The 19,868-nt window shown below is 58.3% G+C and overlaps 3 protein-coding genes and 1 long non-coding RNA gene across 4 annotated transcripts; 2 read left to right on the forward strand and 2 right to left on the reverse strand.

Annotated features, from left to right (window-relative positions):
* Positions 1 to 1,323: 1,323 nt before the first annotated feature.
* DHX58 (DExH-box helicase 58) lies at positions 1,324 to 9,912 on the reverse strand. The gene is made up of 13 exons (XM_049636065.1): positions 9,398 to 9,912; positions 9,100 to 9,268; positions 8,692 to 8,893; positions 8,129 to 8,319; positions 7,255 to 7,371; positions 6,524 to 6,650; positions 6,176 to 6,367; positions 5,255 to 5,508; positions 4,597 to 4,746; positions 4,348 to 4,509; positions 3,404 to 3,594; positions 2,234 to 2,330; positions 1,324 to 1,938 (listed from the first exon to the last, which is right to left on the reverse strand). Exons 1-13 carry the CDS (start codon positions 9,415 to 9,417, stop codon positions 1,753 to 1,755), a joined length of 2,058 nt encoding a protein of 685 aa, XP_049492022.1. The 5' UTR covers positions 9,418 to 9,912; the 3' UTR covers positions 1,324 to 1,752.
* Positions 9,913 to 9,992: 80 nt separating this feature from the next.
* On the reverse strand, positions 9,993 to 17,693 carry KAT2A (lysine acetyltransferase 2A). Its single transcript, XM_049636056.1, has 18 exons — positions 17,178 to 17,693; positions 16,915 to 17,038; positions 16,435 to 16,580; positions 16,239 to 16,328; positions 15,767 to 15,948; positions 15,480 to 15,671; positions 14,481 to 14,587; positions 14,166 to 14,276; positions 13,946 to 14,082; positions 13,651 to 13,859; positions 13,314 to 13,440; positions 12,337 to 12,447; positions 11,721 to 11,864; positions 11,343 to 11,457; positions 11,211 to 11,247; positions 11,069 to 11,132; positions 10,848 to 10,932; positions 9,993 to 10,719 (listed from the first exon to the last, which is right to left on the reverse strand). Exons 1-18 carry the CDS (start codon positions 17,514 to 17,516, stop codon positions 10,526 to 10,528), a joined length of 2,514 nt encoding a protein of 837 aa, XP_049492013.1. The 5' UTR covers positions 17,517 to 17,693; the 3' UTR covers positions 9,993 to 10,525.
* On the forward strand, positions 10,914 to 17,988 carry LOC125926568 (uncharacterized). The gene is made up of 5 exons (XR_007459115.1): positions 10,914 to 11,137; positions 11,367 to 11,679; positions 15,554 to 15,607; positions 16,253 to 16,443; positions 17,689 to 17,988. It is a non-coding gene; the product is annotated as an uncharacterized LOC125926568 (long non-coding RNA).
* Positions 17,989 to 18,830: 842 nt separating this feature from the next.
* HSPB9 (heat shock protein family B (small) member 9) lies at positions 18,831 to 19,341 on the forward strand. Its single transcript, XM_049636091.1, has one exon. It carries the CDS (start codon positions 18,831 to 18,833, stop codon positions 19,317 to 19,319), a length of 489 nt encoding a protein of 162 aa, XP_049492048.1. The 3' UTR covers positions 19,320 to 19,341.
* Positions 19,342 to 19,868: the final 527 nt, after the last annotated feature.

The raw sequence follows: 19,868 nt of genomic DNA on the forward strand, positions 1-19,868 counted from the left end.
TGACCTGAAAAAGGCACGTTGCTGGCAGGGGAAGATAACAACTGAAGGCGAAGTGGGGACCGGATAGGCAGAGGACGGGCCCCAGGAGGTGGAGATGTGACAGCAGGGAGAAGGGTGACTCCTGGAACCAATGCTGAGGGATGCCTCCTGGAGAAGATGAGGAGGAAGAGAGGCCCCGGGGAAAGGGGTTCCCTCTGGGGCAATGGAGGCCAAAAAAGACTGGAACTGGACTTTCAGCCTCAATCAGACAAGAGACAGATCCAAAAGGAGGTGCTGGGGAAAAGAAAGTGCCTTATTTCCATCTACCCTTAGGCAGGACCCAGGATGTAGCAGGAAGGAAGATTAGACGGCAGGAAGGACTGCCATCCTGCTTTCAAATCTCTGCTCTAGCCCCCTCCCTTCCTCTTGAAGGTGACTCCTGCCTGCTGGGCCTCTTACTACAGAAATAGCCCTTTCCCTGAAGAATCAACCTAGATCTTGCCTTTCTTTTTCTTTCGTGTTAAAATGAGAACAGAAAATGTAGGCCTTTACGAGTTCCCCCGCTCCAGTGCCTACCTGAGCACCACCCCTCCAATCCTGGATTCTCAGCCTCTCCCCAGCCCAGGGAGGTGACCCCAGGGCTTAGGAGAAGATGGAGGGGTGCTGCTGGGGTTGGAGACTCTCAGGAGTTGGAGGGGGCAGGGGGACCATTCTGGATGGCTCTCAACTGGAGGCTTGGGGTGCTGTCTCCAAATAAGGTTACCTGAGAGCCATAAAGAGGGGTGGTTAAAACACCACCACCACCACCACCACCACCACCACCACCACCACCAACTTTTAACCTTAAAAATATCAGATCGGTGCAGGGGGAAGGGGAGGAGGGAGGAGGGAGGGAATACATGGGAACAAGGAAACTTTTGAGGGTGATGGCTATGTTTGCTGTCTTGATTGTGGAAGACAGATTAAGATTTATCAAATTAGGGGTACCTGGGTGGCTCAGTCGGTTAAGTATCCGACTTCAGCTCAGGTCATGATCTCACAGCTCATGAGTTCGAGCCCCGTGTCGGGTTCTGTGCTGACAGCTCAGAGCCTGGAGCCTGCTTCGGATTCTGTGTCTCCCTCTCTCTCAGCCCCTAACTCACTCGCATTCTGTCTCTGTCTCTCTCAAAAATAAACAAACATTACAAAAAATTTTTTAATAAAAATTTATCAAATTATACACTGTAATTACGGAGTTTATTTTATGTCATTTATACCTCAACAAATCTATTTTTAAAATACCATAACTTTTCTACACCAATTTTCAGAGTCCAGAGTGCTCACCATTACACCATGGAACCGCCACTACACCAATTTTCTACTTCTTTATTTTCAATTTATGAGGAGCCTCCAAAAATAGAAGTGGCCTTGGCAGGGAAGGAATGTCAGGGGGTCAAGGGAAGTTGTGGTGATTGCTAGTTTAGTGGGGCTAGCCTCCTGCCTCAGTTTCCCTCCCAATGCCCCCCAACCCTCACGTCCATCTAGTGCACTGGAGTATCTGTGAGTGTGCAGGGAGACTGAGGCTGAGCTGTGGCTCTCCAGTTGCTTCCTTGGCGTGGGAGTCTCAGCCAGCCTGGGTGCCCGGGTTCGTCTGTGGCTGGTCAGCAAAACACCCCGAGCTGGTGACTCAGACAAGAGGGGCCTGGGCCCGGGCTTCGCCCCGTGGAAGACGGCAGCTGCCACGGATTCTCCCGCCCCCTGCAGCCTGAGCCAGGCACTGCAGGGACAGGAGGCTCAATCCAGGGAGAAGTCAGACAGGTTCTGGGTACAGTGTTGCAGGTAGTCAAAGTCAGGCACGAGGAAGGGCACGCGGGACCACTTCTTGGCCTGGACTCTCCCTCGGGGTGTCTCTAGAAGCATGCTGCGAACTTTGAGCGCTGGCAGCTTCACTGACTTGTAGATCATCTGCAGACCCCAGGCCTGAGGGTGGGACAGAGATGGCTGGTTTGGGCCACCCTCCTCAGACTGGGCTTTTCTCCTCAAGTTGGGGGAGGAGAGAATCATGCATCCATGAATGCAGGGCCTGGGTCTCCCACCTCAGAGCCGTCTCCCCAGTCACACTGTGGTTAGACCTCTCTCCTCAGATGAGGGACTCCTGGGGCAGAGCTGCTTCCCCCATCCCCGTGACGATGTCCTGATGGCAGAGGCTGGGCCTCCTCTCTCAGACTGGGGACTTCTGAAGACTGGAGTTCAGGGCCATGGCCCCAATACTTACCTCCCCACAGTTCCTGCAGTGAATGGCACCCCCAGGCTTCCAGTCCTTGAAGGTTCTGTCGATGACCACAGGCCCCCGGGAGACAGTGTAGTAGATCCTGGAGGGGAATGGGAGGGACCACAGTGCTCAGGACGCCCCCCACTTAGCCCCCGATCTTGTGCCCTCCTGCTTGCTGGGCCTCCACCTGGACCTTGGGCTTTTCTGACTGCCAAGAGGCAAAGAGACTTCCCAGGGCCAGAAGACCCGACCTTCAATAAGCCCTGTCTGTGCTGCCTCGTTGCATGCCCTCCAACCAAGTTCAGGCCTCAGGACTACCCACCGGGATGATCCCAACTACCCCCCAACAGATCTCCCTGCCCCACCCTTCCATCCCATTCCATCCGCACTCCCAACCCACGCCATCCTTCCGCCAACTGCCAGGGTGATCTTCTAAAAATGTAAATCTGACCTTGACATTCCCTTGCTCAAAATTCACCCGAGACTCCTCACTGCCTCCCAGACAAAGGCTAGACTTCCAGGCCTGACCTTCAATGCTCTCCACAGGCTAGTCTGTCTTCTTCAGTCTCATCCTTCATGGCCTTTCCCACTCAAACCAACCAGAATCAGTCCCATCACATCATCCCTGCCTGTACGCATTCCCCCCTTCCAGCCCAATCCAGCCTGCAAGTCCTGGTTGAAGTGCTACCTCCTTAAATGAGAGAGCCTGCATGGAGATCTTTGGCACAGTGGCCTGGCACACGGCGGGTCCCTAATCAACCCTTAATGAATGGATGGACGAATGGAGGGGGGCGGAAGGTTCCCCTCTAGGGGATGGAGGATGGCAGAATGGCTCAGGGACAACCAGCCCTTCTGCCTTCAGAGTAGGTAGGACGGCGGGGGTTCGGGGGGAGGAGTTTGTGGCCCCTCAGCATTTGGTGTCCTCAATTCCAGCTCTTGCTCAACCACATAGTGGCTGTGGGAGCCTGGACAAGTCATTTAGCCTCTCTGAGCCTCTGTCACCTCACCTGCAAAACGGGGTGGCGATAAAACCCGTCCGCAGATTCGGCACTTGTCAAAACGCTGTTTAAGCTCGCAAACCCTCAGAGCTCTGTCTGGATGGGAGGGGTTCCCGGTCCCCCATCCCGCCTGTGCCCTCCCTCCCATCCCACCGGCCCCTCCTGCTGGTCTCACGAGAAGTTGGGGTTCACGTTGACGTGATGGGCGCCCTCCACCTTCCGCAGGTCACTCCCGTGGCCCACGGCCACCATGCAGTTGATGCAGAGAAGCTGCACCTGCTCGGCCAGGAACTGCTGCCGCTGATTCTCCCGCTGGGCTGCCTGGGCGGCCCGCTTGACCAGGGCTGCCCGCTGCAGATCCCGGATCTGGAGCCAGAAGGGGACACGACATAGGTGGGGCCCCTAGAGGCCTGCCCCCCGGAATGTGCTCAGGGAACAAAGGGCTCCTGGAGGCCTCAGATCGTTAGTACCCAGAAGAAACTTTCCTCAACCTTCCCTGGGGCTTTTAGAAGCAGCTCTGTGGAGGAAAAGAGTATGGAACGGGGGCATGGTGGGGGCATGGTGGGGGCATGGTGGGGGCATGGTGGGAGCAGAGCGAGTGTTGTCACTGAGTCTCTGCCTCCTCTTTGGAGGATTTTGTGCAAAGCTGCTTCTTTGGATCGAACACGGGGCATCACTAATAATTACGCTGGATAACAGGTGTAAACGGGGGCCATCCCGGGCAAGGCTGGACGATGGTGACCCTGCCTCAGGGGAACAGATTGAAGTCCTGGTTCTGGGCTTATTTTGTACATGTGTCTTTGTCCCTCCCTCCCCCTGCCTGGTGCCAGAAGAGTTGTAAGACAGCTCTCACAGATGCACAAAGTATTTGGTGATGAGGAATTAAAAGCTCAGACGAGGCCTGTTCTCAAGGCGTTTGGAGAAGAACCATTGCCTTCCCTGGCAGCCCCACCCTTGGCCTTTACACTTCACGTCCATTTAAGCCTTCCCAGGTGGGCCAAGTTAGCCCCCAGAGGAAGAGGGAGCAGGGGTGTGTGTGTGTGTGTGTGCGCGGAGACCTTCCAGGCAGAGCATCCTCAGCCCCCCTCTGTCCGCAGGGCATGCAGGCTGCCCACAGACCTTGGCCTGGTACTCGGCCTCATCCATCTTCTGCACGGCAGCCACGGCCCGCTCCATCAAAGTCTCCAGCGCCTCGTTGGTCAGCTCCCGCCGCAGCTCCCGACTGCCTTGGGTCGCCACAAACGAGTACACACTCTGACCAGCCCGGGCACGGCCCCTCGCCTGAGGAAGGAGATAGGGAGGAGCCTGAGCGGGCCTGGGGTCCCACAAGGATCTCTGAGGGCTGTTGGCATCACGGGGTTCACACACCTGGACCATGGAGATCTCGTTGGTCAGGAGCCCATAGCGCACCACCACATTGCACTGGGGGATGTCTAGCCCCTCTTCCGCCACGCTTGTAGCCACCAGGAGGTTCAGGATGCCAGCCCGGAACTTCCGGATCACTTCTTGCTGGTCTCTCTGGGGTGGAGGAAGAGAAAGAGCATGGTAGGCCAGGTGGGTTCAGGCCTGCCCTCCTGCCAGCCCAGCCTCACCTGGTTCCAGTTTAATCACAATCCTGGTCCCTTTCCCTAGGGAGCCTGAGACTCCACTGCTACCCCCAGTGCCTTGCCCATCTTCCCAGGTGACCACCTAACCCCTGTCTCCCCTAAGGATCCCCACCCCTTTACTCTAGAGCTCTCAGGACTTATTCTTCTCTAGCAAGGGACCCCAGAGCTCTGATCCTCTGTCCTGAAAACACCCTTACCTCTTTCCCTACAGATCCGCAAGCTTCTGTCTCTCTGCCCCCAGGGACCCCCAGATGGGGGAAACCTTCAGTACTGGGGATCTCAGTGTCCACCTCTCTCCCCCAGTTCTCTGCCCTCTGCCTGGGGAGAATCAGTCCCCCATATCTCTGTGAAGACTCCGTCCCCACCCTTTCTCCCCTAGGAACTCCTTCAGCCCCGGCTCCTTTCCCCAAAGCCCACACCTGGGTCATATGGGTGTTCTGGCTGCTGTTCCCAGCCCCAATCAGCAGGTCAGCCCTGATGTCCAGTATCTGTAGGCCCGGCTGCTGCTGAAGCCAGAGCAGGAGAGAGTGAGCGCTCTGGCGGGTCTGGGTGAAGAGGATGCCCCGGCAGCCGTCGGAGCTTCCGAACTGCTCTTGCAGGATCTGTTCTAGCATCTCCAGTTTGGGGTTCTCCGGGCTACGTGTCGCCAGGTCGGCCAGCTCATTCTTGTAGTCTGCCAGAAAAGCCCAAAACAGAGGCACAGAACTCAGGCCTGGAAGTGGGCAGGGCAATGGGAGAGGGCGTGGTTCACAGGGATAGGGCTGCAGGTGGAGAGGGAGCCTGAGGATCTCGGCTCCTAATTCCCCCTGAACGGCACCAAAAGGACCCACCCAGCCAGCCAGGCTTCCACAGGGACCTACAGTATAGAATCCTTTGCAGACATACCTCACCCAGCACCCCTCTTTAACCCAGCTACCAGGATGACACTTGACCTTTCCATGTTGACCTCTGCCACCCAGGATTAACTAACTCAACCTCAGGTCTCTTCAGAAAGATCCTTGCCCCCCCCCCCCCCCCCGCTTCAGCCCCTCAGCCTTGCTGAGGTCTCTTGCATTAAACTTTACCCTCTGACCACCTCGCTTGCTCAGGTTAAAGGTACCACACACCCCAGACTTTCAAGGGACAGTCCCTGAACTCAATGGCTTTTAAAAAATCTTTGGCAGTATCATGAATTCGTTTTCATAGCTATGCAAACTTCCACAGATGAGGGCATACATCTTTTGCCCTATCCACGGCCTCGACTTTCGGTTAGAAAAATAGGGCCCCAGTACCCTCACTGGCACCCTCCCAACCTGTGTTGACTCCTGTGCCCCGACCAGTACAGTTCCCACGAGCCTCACCATTGAACTGTGCCAGCAGCCAGCGCTCGGCATGCAGGACCTGGGTCTTAGTGGCGCGCTCCCTGTCGTAGAACTCCCGCAGCGAGGCCAGTGCGTCCACAGCACGGACCGTGTCGTGGATGAGCAGCGCATCGTTGTAGCGCCGCAGGTGAAGCGCGTACACCCGGCGCTGCTGGAGCCCGGCCTCGGCCGCTGCAGGTGGGCAGAGGGCTCAGGGTTTGAGCGGCCACGCCCCTTCAGGCCTCCAGCGGCCTAGACTCCGCCCCCCGAGAGGCTAAGCCCCGCCCCAAAGGCTCCGCCCAGGCAGGTCCCCGCCTCCTTGCCTTCCGCGTCCACAGCCCCTCTCACCATCCTGGCTCAGCTCCACCACCTGCTGCTCGTAAGTCTGCGTCCCGAAGTCCCGGCTCAACTCCGGCATATCCAGGCGGTTGTGGATTCGCTCCATGAGCTTCTTCAGCATGTCCCCAAATGGGTCCTGGATGAGAAGAGGGAGTGAAGGGATTCCCATACACATGGGGGAGCAATGAGCACCCAACGGGAGCGCCGATCTCCACGTGAAACCTCACCGCTCCTGCTGCCCCTGACCCGTGGTGTTTGAGAAGGAGCTCCGGAGGGAGGCCTGCCGGGATGTGAATGAGTCCCGACTGGAGGCAGGGGTCAGGTTGCTGCCCCTGGTTCCTGTTCTGCCTCCACCCGCTACGTGCCCTTGACCTCTGGCCTGAGAACAGCAATCTCTAAGCCCTTGTGCAGCCCTGTCATAGCAGACGCCAGACAGTGTCTGCACCGTGGGAGAGCCTCAGCACAAAGTGCTCCAGGTTTAAAGTTTGCAAAGCACCGGACAGGGTGCTGGAGGGTTTTGACAGGTGCCCAGAGAGGCGTCGGAGTCAAACCAAACAGCAGGCTGTGGGCATGGGCTGCGACTTCCCCATTTCACAGAAGGGAGAAACAGAGGCTCGGATATAAACGCAAGTAACGGGAAGTCACAGAGCTAGGGGAGGTGGAATCAGGGCTCAACCCCAGGTGCCCTAACTTCATGTCAGCACCCCCCCCCCCACTCCCGTATCCCTCCTTCCACTCACCTGGCTGCGCCTGTGGCAGAGGTTGTACTGTTTGCAGGGCTGAGGACTGTGCTCCTGCAGCTGGGGGCGGTAGTTCTGGGGTGACATGATGCGCCACGTGTCCAGGTTGGCACAGAGCTGGGGCAAGAGATGGGGGTTCACCGGACTGGGGTAGAGTCCTATGAGGACAACGGGCAGAACTTTGGGACAGGACAGGTCCCAGCTACCACTGAGCAGGGCCATTGGAAGTGGGGATTCATTTACTCAACAAAATATTTATTGCTCGTCCTCTCTGGGCCCAGTGCTTTTGGAGGCAGTGGGGATCCAGAAGGTCTTATTTTGGTGTTGGGGAGACAGATCGACAAAGCAGGAAAGAATAACAGAATGAGAGGGCTTCAGGCCGCGTTAATGAGCTCTGAGGAGAATGAAACTCGATGATGTGATAGCGTGCAGTGGGGGAGGTCAGGGAAGAACTCTGAAGAGGTGACAACTAAGCTGTTCCCTGAAAGGCAAGAAGGAGCCAGACAGGCCAAGTGCAGGGGGAAGGGCATTCAGGGCAAAAGGAACGGTGACCACAAAGGTCCTGAGAAGGGGGACAAGCAGGACATGCTCCGGAGACCTGGAGAAGGCCTGTGGGGTAGGCCCCTGTGAGGGGAGTGTGCGGGGAAATGAGGCTGGGGAGGTAGGCAGGGCTGGGTCGGATGGAACTGTGTAAGCCACAGTAGACAGATGGGAGTCTATTCTAAGTGCAGGAAGAAGCCACTGGAGGCTGCAGCTTCAGTGACAAAGGGGCCCAGACGGTCACCCAGGAGAGCCTGGGTAGGGCTGGTGGGCATGGGGCGGGGCAGGGCAGGGAGGACTCTGGTGGCGGGAGGGTCATAGGAGCCAAGCTGACCTGCAGGATGTGGTCAATCGCCCCATCAAGTGTGGACGCCCCACCAGTGCCTGGGGAGGCTGTGAGACCCAGCACCTGGGGCAGGGGCCGTGTCCTCTGGAGTTTGTGCTGTAGATACCGGCTCAGGATGATGTTGTAGACGGTGTCTTTGTGCGTGTGGTGACACTCATCCACCACAAGCAGGGAGAAGGCTGGGGGCGAACACAGGGGAAGGCTGTGACCTTTGCAAAGCTTTTCCTTCCCCATCAGCTTTTCTCCATGTAGTCCCCACAGTTCATCTAACTCCTTCCTCCCTTCACAACCCGCAGCCAGGCTCCAGAGACCGGCCGAGGCAGGGATGATTTACCTCCATTTTGCAGATTAGTAAACTGAGGCTCAGCAGTGGGGCTGAGATCCTGCATTCTAGCCAGATCTGCTTCTACTAGGGTGTATGCTGGGGTTTGGCGAATGGGGATCCCCTCACTCCCACAAAACATCCCAACAGCCGTACTAGGAGAGATGCCCTGGGGTTGGCAGCTCGAGGTGCCTCAGGTGTGTACTCTTCCCCCTGGCTCAGCCCTCACCGTTCAGCTCCACGTGCTCCTCCTCCTCGGGGCTGGTCAGTGCCATCTGTAGCAGCTCGGCTGTGCAGATGAGCAGGTCATGGCTCCGGGCCAGGTGGCCAAAGCCAGCTCGTGGCCCCATGTCCCCACTCAGGGTTATAATGGCCCAGCGTTTGTCCAGCATGCGGCTGAACTCCTCGCAATGCTGGGTCACCAGGTGCACCTGGGGGTGGGGAAGGAGTCAGGGAGAGGAAGCTGGATTGGGGCGATGGGGAGGAGGCAACGTGACCCCCAGGAACTGGCTGGGGACGGGAAGGGGAGAAAAGCCAGGTGAGCTTAGAGGTGGCCACAGCAGCCCTGGAGATCTGGCGGGCTTTGTGAGGCACCTGAGGAGCTGAGACCCCAATGAGGGGAGAGCGGGCTACTCACCCTGTTGACCAGTACGACCACCTTGGCTCCGTCCACAGTCTCTAGATGCCTCTTGGCCACATAAGCAGCTGCCCGGGTCTTCCCAGCCCCCGTGGGCAGCCATATGATGATATTCCTGCCCTCCAGGGCAGGCATGATCACCTCCCACTGGTAGGGTCGCAGCTCCCTTCTGGGAATGGAAGGAGGCTCAGATGACTGGCCATCCTGGCTCCCTCCCCGCTCCTGGCCAGCCCACTCTGGTGCAGAGCCGTCCCCATCCCACTCGAGGGAGGTGGAGCAGGGCACCGAAGGGACCTACCTGGAATCTGATCTGATCATCTGAAGGGGAGGCGAGTAACACAGACTACACTTTACCCCTGCCCTGCCAGTTCTTATCTGCACCACCTGCCGAGGCACAGAGGGTGGTTAGCCCCAATGCCTGGTGTTGGTCGCTGGCCCGGGGTTGTGCTGAGATAGGAAACAGAAACTGAAACTCAGGGGAGGAGCCAGCTCTGTCAGAGATCTGCCTTAGAAATCCCCGTTGCCTGAAAAACCTGCAGGAAAGCACCCTTTCATTCCTCCGGGGTCCTGCCGGCCCCTCCTCCAAGAGTGGTCTCCACCCCACCCCCCACCCTTCTGAATCAGCTGTAACCATGTCCACCCAGGTGAAGGTGGCCCGGTGATTGGGACCGCTGCAGCACCCACACCTGGGCAGGAGTGGAAGTAGGGCTGTGGCCAGGCAGGTGCCATCGTCCCAGGGGCGTGGCACTAGGTATGAGGCTTGTTGGGGAGGGTGGCCCCAGGACAATCTGGAGTTTAATAGACTCCAGCTTGTAGGAGGTACCGGGAACAGGGTCAGCCTGTTCAGGCTATGGACTCTACCAAAGAAACAATCACACAGAGGGGAAAAAGGAAAAAAAAAAAAAAAAGCTTTATTGTTCCCTCTGAGGGATTAATGCCAGGAAATGAATGGTCCCCAGGTCCCCCACCCCTGGGGGACAGACAGAACTGTGCAGGGTGAGGCATGGCCACTCCAGTCCCAGCTGAACTTCCAAACCCTGAAGCCCCCTCCCACGAGCTAAAAGTGGCAGTCTTAGCCCTCAAGCAAACAGTGGGCCAGGCGAGGCCGAGGCCTCCAGGACTTCGTGGCTCTGCGGGGACAGGGCTGGGGGCCACCGGGGCCGGGCAGGGTTTATCCTCTAGCCACCAGCCACTGTAGAGGGGCTGAACCCCAGATCCAGGAGATCCCTGCCCAAGGTCAGATACAACGGAGAGTGGGACAGAGCTGCAGGCTTGGGGGTGCCTGAGGATCCAGAAAGGGCTGCAGGGCCCGGGGCTGGAGTGCTTTAAGCTGAGAGGAACCTGGGCGCCAGGGGCACCCCTCAGGATGGGATCAGAACCCAAGGTGGAGACATTCCAGGTCAAGGCTGCGGTCCAAAGCCAGAGGCTACTTGTCAATGAGGCCCCCCTCCTTGAGCTTGAAGTAGAAGAACTTCTCCAGGGCGCTGGCACAGCGGCAGTACTCGCTGTCCGGGGGGTTGTACTCGCGGCAGTTGGCAATGACCCGCTGCAGGTCAGCCACAAAGAGCTTCCGGGTGACATAGTAGCGGCTGCGCAGTCGCTCCGTCATGGTCTTCAGGTCTGGGGCAGCAGGAAGTAAAGGCATGCTTTTAAGAGGCTGAGGCGAGCGGGGCTGTGGGGTCCAGTGAAGGCAGGAGTAGATTTGGGGGCCAAAGAGGAAGGAAAGGGTCGGAATGGAGTGTCCTCACCAATAGGGAAGCGGATGACCTCATAGTAGTCAGGGGCCTCTGACTTCTTCACAGGCTCCATGAAGGGCCAGGCACTGGGGTGTGACTAGAGAGGAAAGCTGAGCTGGAGCCAGGCCCACTGTGCCCCAAGCCCACCTCATGACCGCCACCCACCCCAGAATGGGTCATAAAGCCAGAGTCGCTGATGCAGGCACCCCCAGAAGGGAACCTGGTCTCCCCACCTTGATCTGGGCCAGCAAGTTTTTGAGGGTTGTGTAGAGCTGGTCTGGATCCTTCAGCTCCTTCCTGGGGTGAGAGACACCACGTCTGAGGCCCTTGGCCCTCTGCCTCCCCCAACACCCTCTCCCTCCACACAGCACTCACCCTTTCTCCTTCCCCAACGGCTTCCAGCCTGTCTCTCCTGCAAAGTGGGGAGTGGGTGGGGAGAGCATCCCTAAGAATTCGAGAACACATACCGAGCAGGGTGCCCCCTCCCCCAGCAAGACCCCTGCTCACGAATGCCGGGGACACTCTCCACAGGGATCTGCCTCACACCCTCCTTGAAGCAGCTGAGCCCGGGGTAGACCTTTCGGATCTGGGCTTGTTTGCGCTCAATCAGCTTCTTGATGATCTGAGGGAAGGCAGCATCTTGAGGGGCCGACTCCAGTCCCAGCGGAAACCCTCCCAAGGGCCACAGTCAGAGGCCCTGCCGCTGAGTCCAGGCGCCTCGCCTCCTAACTTCCTTGGGAGGCAAAGCAAGAACCAAGATCCCGGCCCACCCCAGGCCTGGCTCACACACGTACATACCTGTGGTACACACCCACGCATGCATGCCCTCCCCCACGTGCACACGGTAAGCCCCAACGATGAGTGCACGCACATGTGCACACACACCTCCTTCTGCTTTTTGATGATGTGGGACAGCTCCGTGTAGGGGATCCGGGGATTCAGCTCACACTCCATCAATGTTGCACCCTCATAGTCCTTAATGTAGCCCAGGTAACGGCTCTTGGGAACCTTGATGTCCTTGGAGAAGCCCTAGGGAGTGGACAGTTATGACCCAATCTGTCGACAAGGCTTTTCCAACTTGAATAGCTCTTCCCCCAGGAGCCTCTGAGGGGCGGTGCAGGCCTTGTCTGTTCTCCCGGGTTCCTGGATCCCCTCCTGTGGTGGCTGGTACAATGCTCTGTGTTGTGTGAGTTCAATCACTCTGTCCCCAGAAAGGTTCCAGGTCAGCTGCCCCTCCCGACTCCCTGGCAATGTTTCCCTGGATGGGAAACATTCCTCCAGCCTGCCCTACTGCCCTCCAGGCCCTCACTCTTCACTGGGGCAGCAGCGCGGCGGGTGGGGGGGGGAGGAGGGGCAGGAAGATGGGCGAGAAAGATCTCCTCGCAGGTGCTGGATGAAGCAGGGGACATGAAGGGACTCCCATTCCGTCCACAACAGGGGGATGGACAGAATGACCCCTAGCCCCAGGCAGCAGGCAAGTGTGCAGGGAGGGGAGGGTCACCTGCTTTTTGAAGTAGCCAATGGCGTACTCGTCGGCATAGGTGAGGAAGTAGAGAATGTTGTGTTTGATGTGATACTCCTTCAAGTGGTTCATCAGGTGAGTCCCATAGCCCTGTGGGGGAGGCGAGCAGGGCTTACCAGGGGAGCCCCAGAGAGGAAGGAGCAGACTGGATAGGATGTAGAGACAGCTAGGGGATCCTGGACATACAGGAGAAAAGGCAACTGGCAGAGGAAGGGGAGTTTGTGGGGAGAACGTGAAGGAGACTTTCTGAGCACTTATTCTGGGCCAGGTGTGGTGCTTGGTACTTTACAGACCAACTCTCAAGTCAGTCCATGAGGTAAATATTATTACCTCCATTTTTATAAAAACAAAAACAAAAAACTGAAACTCAACTATGTTAGGAAACGTGTCCAAGGTCAGACAGCCAGCCACGGTTAAGGCCAGGATGGAAATCCCAACCAGGAAGTTGCCGTCCACGTGTCACTGGTTCCCAGTTCCCAGGCGTCAGAGTTGGGGGGAAAGGGGAAGAGGAATCACAAGAGCCCCACTCAGTGCAACATTTGAACCCTCAAGAGAGTGTCTTCCACACACGTCTAGACCAGGGAGGCACCCTGCAGATCTGGGTTATGTAGAACAGGAGAACCGGGAACCCTACCAGTGGGTCTGTTGTGACAATTCCAGGACAGAACGCAGGACGATCACCCAGCCCAGGGCTAGTGTAAAAATTATTAACTCCCCAGTGTATGTGAATGTTCTTGTGAAGGAAATTCAGGTCCATTTAAAAGCATTACTGGTTTTGGGCCTCCATTTGTCAACAAGTGTCTTAATACGCAGTTATCAAAGGACAAATGCCACCTTGTGGGGCCCGGAAGAACTGCCTGGCCACTAGAAGAAGGGTTGGGATTATTGCTCTCACCCAGTCCAAAAACTGAGAAGCAGGTGGCTGGAAGGGGCTGGGGCCAGGAACACGCACTCACCTTGACTTGCTCATTTGAGGTGACAGCACAGAAGACAATCTCTGTGAAGCCCTGGGTGGGAAACATACGGAAGCAGATCCCACCAATGACCCGCCCATCCTTGATCAAGGCCAGAGTCTTGTGCTTCCTAAGGGGAGAGGGGACAGGTCACTGCCCCTACCTGTTGTTCCCCAAATGCTCCCGGGATCCCCACAGCTTTGGAGGGCGGGGCCGCACTCAGTGCCGAGAGCAGAGGAACAAGTATTCCCACAGGTTGGAGGAGGAGGAGGGGGTAGGGGGACATAGGGGGGCCAAGGACAGGTGCCCAGGTGTGGTTGGGGCTCTTCTGGGGACGCACGGGTCAAAGACGAGGCGGGCGATGTACTCCTTGGGCATGCGCGGCAGCTGGTGGGAGAAGACATTCTGCAGCCCCACGAGCCACAGCAATACCCGCCGGTTGGCCTTGGGCGTCAGTGAGTTGCCGATGACATGGAACTCAATGATGCCGCGGCGCTCCTCTAGGCGGGCCGTCTCGTCCCGGGCTGCGTTGGCAGACAGCAGGCTCGTCTGGGCACCAGAGGAGGGGTGGTGAGCCGGGGCCTCAGGCCGGTGAGGTCCCCTCCCCACACTGGTCAGCGAGCCGGGCTGCCCACCTCAGGCCCCAGCATGGCGGCAGGGTCGGTGATGGTGAGCATGACCTCGTTGACCAACTCCATGGGGATGTCGCCCATCACGCGGAGCCGCTTGGCATCCTCCAGGGTCAGATTCTCTGGGAGCTTCCTCTTCTCACCTGCCGGGAAGGTTGGCAGGGTCTCCCATGGACAGCAAGAGGTTAGGGGAGGGGTGAATGAGGGTCAGGGGTCAAGTACCCACCTGGCATGGGCTCAGCCCCTCCGGAATCCAGACTCAAGGAGCTGTTGCTGCCCCCACCCATGGTGGGGCTGAAGATGGGGGCACTGGGAACAACTGCCGCGCTGACCGTAGCTGAGGGTGAGCGAAATCAGGGGGAGCGGGGGGTGGTCAAAGGTGGCGATGGGTCCCACAAAGGGATCCGGGCCCTCTAAGCCCCAGACGCACCCTCCCGCATGTCCCCGCGGCTGCCATCCACAGTGCCTCCTCCCCGGCAGGAGGCCAAGCTCAGCCAGGAAGGCCAAGCCGAAAGCCTACAGAGCCTACCAGGGCGTGTACCTGGCCTGGGCACCAGCTGGGTCCCCTCTGAGGGCGGCATGGTGAAGCCCGACTCCCAGATCGGAGAGTTCGCCCCATAGATCTCCTCCTCCAGCATGGACAGGAATCTGTGGGGAGGGTACAGTCTGTCTCCCAACCCTGTCCTCCGACCCACACAGCAGCCTGGACCAGACGCCAGAAGAACTGGAGGCAGGTCAAAGAAACCGGGTTCTCAGGGGGCTGGGAGCTGAAGAAGAGAAACAACCTTTGGCCTGGGGGCAGGGGGTGGCGGGGAGAGACACTCCCCTGCCTCTCTTGAGCCCCTAGTCAAAAGTAGCAGGACTGGACAATCCAGGACAGAGATCAGAGGCCCAGTCTGCCGCGGTGTGTAGCACAGGGCGACCGGGTGCGTGAGCCGGCACCATCCTGTGCTATGTGGCCAGGCAGGGCACCGAGCCACCCTGCACCTCAGTATCAAAATGGGGGCTCAGAATCTACTCCCTCCTGTCACCTCATATTCCCACCTGGTGGCAGAGGGGGCACTGAAGGGCCTGGATTAGTCAGTAACGGCTTCTCAAGGTGAGTAGCTACGATCCTGGTTTCAAATGAGAGGAAAGTGTTGCAAAACAGAGGAAAACTTTACAGAAAGGTCTACAACAGGAGTGGAAATCGGTTTCACCTCGAGTGTAACCTCTGGTTTCTCGGCAGGCTGTGGTGGGAAGGGTTCTGAGGCTGTGTCCAGACCCCGTGGGAAATGATTAGTCACATCTACCAGGGGCGTGGGCAGGGGTAATGTTAGCACTCGGGCAATGTACCTGCCATCCCCAGTCTAGTACACGCAAAGGCAAATGCCAGCAAGTTGCATCTGGGCCCCGGACAAGTCTGCCAGGTAGACACCCAGATCCCAGAAGGCTCATGGAGGGAAAGGAGGGACCATTCCAGGAAGCCTTCCTGGAAAAAAGGGGACAACAGGCGGATGTGAACTGGGGCAAAATCCGGATAGGCCAGAATGAGCCTTACTTTGGGAAGTGGGTGAGGATGAGGGTCCTCTTCTCAGGCACCAGCTTGTCCTTTTCCACCCGGAATTTCTCTAGCAGCTGCCGCCGGGTCACAGTGAAGATGGAGCGGAGAAGGCTTCGCCCAAAGATGTGAGTGGTCTCGTAGCGGGGGAGGCTATCACAGCTCTGGGGCACGTGGCAGTAGCAGAGCCATCTGGAGCCAGTGGGGAGGTGGGAAGTGAGAATGGAGATGTTGAACCTAGGCTGGGCCTACAAGCCTCTCCTCATGCTGCCCTTGGCTGGGCCTACCTGGTATAATTGACCTTGTAGGTAGCCACGTCCTCGGCCTGAGACCGCTGCCGAAATTGGGCAGGCGTCTCAAGCTTCCAGTAGTTAAGGCAGAGCAGGAACATCTTTGAGAGCTCAAACATCGTCTGCCGCTCCCGAGGGGCGAGGTGACTAAACTTGTATTGCACAAAGTTCAGCACACCCTGAGAAGGGACGGGCAGGGGACAGAACCAGGAAGGAGACGTGAGCAGCAAGCAGGGGCTTCTAATCCAAACACTGGTGCTTCCCGAGGGCAGGGTAAAGCTCTCCTCTCATTCTGGGGCTCCCAGTGAAGAAAAATTCTGCCCCACTCCCACCCCCATGTCCACCTGAAGCACAGAACATCCTCTCTTTTCTGGACTTCTCCCTTATTCTCAACTTGACAGGATGGGAAACACAGCCTCCTCAGTCCTCCAAGATGCCCCCAATTCTCTTACCACCTTCCTCATCCCACCTGTTCAATATTAGGCTTCTCAAACGGGGGACTGCCCAGGGAGCCCTCCACCACTGGCCGGGTCATCTGCAGGATGCATTTCCGCAGAAGCTGGAGGAAGAGGAAGAAGGAGGGGCAGAGGTCAGCAGAGCTCAGAGCTGCCGACTCCCTAGCCTTGTCTACCGTGCTCATCCACACTCACTTGGACAAAGCTCACCTTGAAGAGGTAGAAATACACCTGCTTAGTGTCTGTGTCCTCCTCCTTATGAACAGACATGAATAGGTTCTCCACGTCCACCACCATACCCAGTAGCCGGTTAATCTCCTCCTCTGACACATTCTCCAGGTGGGACACGTGGTCGGCTGCAAGGATAGGTGGTAGGGTTGGGAAGAATGGACAGATCACCAGAGCTTCCTGTCCCTCTTCACCACCAGGCAATTTACACCCTCGGTCCCTCCAACCAGCGTGACCAGCAATGAGACTGACTGCTCCTACATCAGTCCTTGGGTGGCCACTGTCTCTTCAGGGCTGGCAAATTTCCTTTCGCTTCCCTTGGGGAATACATGCTCCCAACTCAATCCTTCCTTAGGAGATATTTTTGGTTCCACAAATGAAGCTCTGTGGCACTTAAATCATCCTGTCCAAGCAGGACCCAGCCTGACCCCGCCCTAGCTCCAAGGGCACTACCTGCCTTACCCAAGGGATGCTCACAGCTGCGGCATAGCTCGCTCAGGTTGGCAGCTGGCTGCTGTAGGTCCATGCGTGGTGCAGTGGGGGGCTTGGGGTTTTTCCAGCCATTACACTTGCAGGTTTCATTGGCCTGGAGGCAGAAGAATCAGTCAGTAACCCTGTAACCGGGAAGGGGGAGCAGATCCCCAGCCAGAGATTTGCCCCTATTCCCACCCGGGCCCTGGGATGCCCCAGGCCCCGCCCCCTCTCACCCCAGGCCCCGCCCCCACCTTGCAAGCCGAGAAGACCCCTAGCTTCTCAAGCTTCTTGGCGCGCGGCAGCCCCCGGACTTGCGCCTTCCTCTGGCTGGCGCGCTGCTGCTGGCTCAGGCCAGGTCGAGCCGGATCCCCTCCGCTCCCGGTGCCCCCACTTCCTACCCCGGGAGCCCCAGTCCCTGTGCTCCCGGCTGGGGCTGCAGCTGGGGCGGGGGCTGGTGCCGGAGTGGGAGCCGGAGTCGGGGCTGAAGCCGGGCTGGGGGCAGGAGTCGGAGTTGGGGCAGGGGCTGGAGACTGAAGGGGACGGGACTGCGTGGCCGGCGCCGGGGTTGAGGCCTGGGTAGGTTCCGCCATGGCCTCCCCCGCAGCGGAGCGGCGCGGCGCTCCCAGCCCTAGGGCCGCATGGGCAACCGGCGCACAATGCGCAGGCGTCGCTGCGCCGGGGCATGACGGGAATTGTAGTCTTTCACTGCCGCTCCCTTTGCCTGCGGCTTCCAGACTTTTCTGTCTTGTCTCTTGGTCCCAGACAAGCGAGTGAAGCCTGAGCCATTACCCTAGATTGGCTCCTCCTCACTTCATTCTCTCTTGGAGGCTTCTGGGACAGTGGAGATTGCTGTTTTCTTGGGGACTTGGAGAAGCATCTGAGAAAACAGGCTTCAGTTGAGGGGAATCGTAGATTCTGCCCACGAGGGTGCAAGTGCAGCTCTGGGGCCTGGAGTTGTGATGGCTTCCCGGCACATCCCCTCCTGCCCCAACCCTGGCCCGCACTGCGGACACAGACTTGCCCCTATGATGGAGATTAAAACGCAGCAGTTACCTTTCTGAACCTGTGAAGTTGCAAGGGTGTTGTTGTCTTTGGGATACTTCCACTCTACTCTTTGGTGGACTTTTCTGTATATACGTGATACTTCAGCAATAAAGGATTGTTATAAAATCACTGAGCGCCAGGGGTATGGCCATGATCACAAGGGATACTGAGACGGGGATGAGGTAGAAGTAAAGGAGGGCACATCCCAGTGTTTGTGAATGGCTCTCCCCGTAACCCCGTGGGCACCTCGAGGGCAGGGCCCGCCTCTTCAACTTTGTCCCAGAACCCAGCCCTGAGCCTGCCACAGAAGGCCCAGGGTCTGATGAATGCAGGAGACCGGGAAGTCGCGTTCATCTCCCAAGCCCCATCTGTCATCACAGGATTTGTGCGCGGTCAGAAAAAGGGGTTTCGGAGAATGTAAGACCCCATGGTCACATCCCGTTGGCTCTGTCCCAGGGGACAATCCTTGTCCTCGGGACAGATTCTTGGAAGGGCAAGAGCGCAGTGGCTCAATCTCGTCTTCCGCCCGGTGCTTGCGAGTGCTCCAGGGTCCGGATCGCACGTCTGGCGTCGTTCAGCGTACGTAGGTGGGTCACAGCCCAGAGCCGTGGGGCCCTGTGACCGAAGCGGGGAAGGGCCTGAGAGTGGGGCAGGAGTCAGGATGAAAGCAGCAGCGGTGCCCCACGGTGGCTGACCACCTGGCCTGTGGAAGCAGGATTCGTGTGGCTGACCCGAAACTGCTGAAGCGGGCCGGCCCGGGGTCACTGAGGGAGCCGGGGTTCGCGAGTGCCTCCCCGGACCTGCGCGCCGCTGCCCGCGTGCCTCGCGCCACTGCCCTTGGATAGCAGTTGCTCACTCGGATGCAGCGGGTCGGTAGCGGTCTCCCCAGCAGGAGCCGGGTGGCATCCCCCTGTCCCAGCGCAGCCCTCGCTGAACAGAACCAGGTGGCCACGCTACCGGTACGGCTGCTCAGGGACGATTCGGCAGCTTCGCAGAACAACTTCCCCGTGGAGGATGGCTTCCAGATGAAGGTGGATACCTACGGCTTCACTCCCGACGAGCTGCTGGTGCAAGTGGACGGCCAATGTCTGATGGTGACGGGCAAGCGGCAACTGGAGGGCTGCAGCCCGGACGGGGCCGGCTACCGCGTAGCGCAAAGGGTGCATCGGCAGATGCAACTACCACCGGACCTGGATCCAGCCGCCATGACCTGCAGCCTGACTCCCTCGGGCCAGCTGTGCGTCCGAGGCCAGTGCCGGGCGCTGCCTCCCCCTGAGGCCCAAACAGGACCATCCCTGAGACTCCGGGGCCGTGGCTCTAATAAGGGTCAACCTAGCCTGACCCGATAAACAACCCTGGTGTGCAGCAGCAGCCTTGGCATTCCGTGGTCTTTTCTTGGGGTCGGGGTCAGAGGTCGAGGCATAACGGAGGTAAAGAGGGCTCGGGGAGGCAGGAAAGGCACTTTAAGGTGGTAGTCCACCAAGAACCGGGCCTCTGTGGTCCTGGGAGAAGCTGGGGGCCCGCTCAGTGTGGCCCACTCAGCTTAGCTCACTGCCTGGAGCAGTAGCTCCAGCAGGGAGCAGTAGAGGTCCAGGAGGCTCCACAACCAGCAGAGGGCCCTGACAGACCAGGGACCAGATGGCTTGGACCTGGTGTGGCCTTGGCCTTCTAAACAACACAAGGTTTCAGAGGTCACCTGGGCGGAGGGTGAGAGGACCGAGTCCTTCACAAGCCTGGTCCAGACTAACCGAAAAACCCCAAAGAGGTTGTTTCTGGTGTTTCAGAGACCAACTATTTTCAAATACAAACTGTACATCACCCCAGTAGAATCTGGAGGGAGTGGGGGAGAGGCAAATGCGGGCCCCTCAACTTCAAACTTGGTGAGATTCAGCCCCAGG

Source organism: Panthera uncia, chromosome E1 (genome assembly GCF_023721935.1).
Source record: "Panthera uncia isolate 11264 chromosome E1, Puncia_PCG_1.0, whole genome shotgun sequence".
Lineage (NCBI taxonomy): Eukaryota > Metazoa > Chordata > Mammalia > Carnivora > Felidae > Panthera > Panthera uncia.

What these genes read in the sequence shown, in the direction of transcription:
- DHX58 (XM_049636065.1), bottom strand. Translation starts at nt 9,417, where the DNA reads ATGATCAGATCAGATTCCAG. An exon ending in ATGATCAGATCAGATTCCAG is followed by an intron (nt 9,269 to 9,397) that starts GTAGGTCCCTTC and finishes TTCCATTCCCAG; the next exon opens with AAGGGAGCTGCGACCCTACC. An exon ending in TGGTCGTACTGGTCAACAGG is followed by an intron (nt 8,894 to 9,099) that starts GTGAGTAGCCCG and finishes CCCCACCCCCAG; the next exon opens with GTGCACCTGGTGACCCAGCA.
- KAT2A (XM_049636056.1), bottom strand. Translation starts at nt 17,516, where the DNA reads ATGGCGGAACCTACCCAGGCCTCAACCCCGGCGCCGGCCACGCAGTCC. An exon ending in TACAAGGTCAATTATACCAG is followed by an intron (nt 15,672 to 15,766) that starts GTAGGCCCAGCC and finishes CACTGGCTCCAG; the next exon opens with ATGGCTCTGCTACTGCCACG. An exon ending in ACTTGCTGGCCCAGATCAAG is followed by an intron (nt 10,933 to 11,068) that starts GTGGGGAGACCA and finishes TTTCCTCTCTAG; the next exon opens with TCACACCCCAGTGCCTGGCC.
- HSPB9 (XM_049636091.1), top strand. Translation starts at nt 18,831, where the DNA reads ATGCAGCGGGTCGGTAGCGGTCTCCCCAGCAGGAGCCGGGTGGCATCC.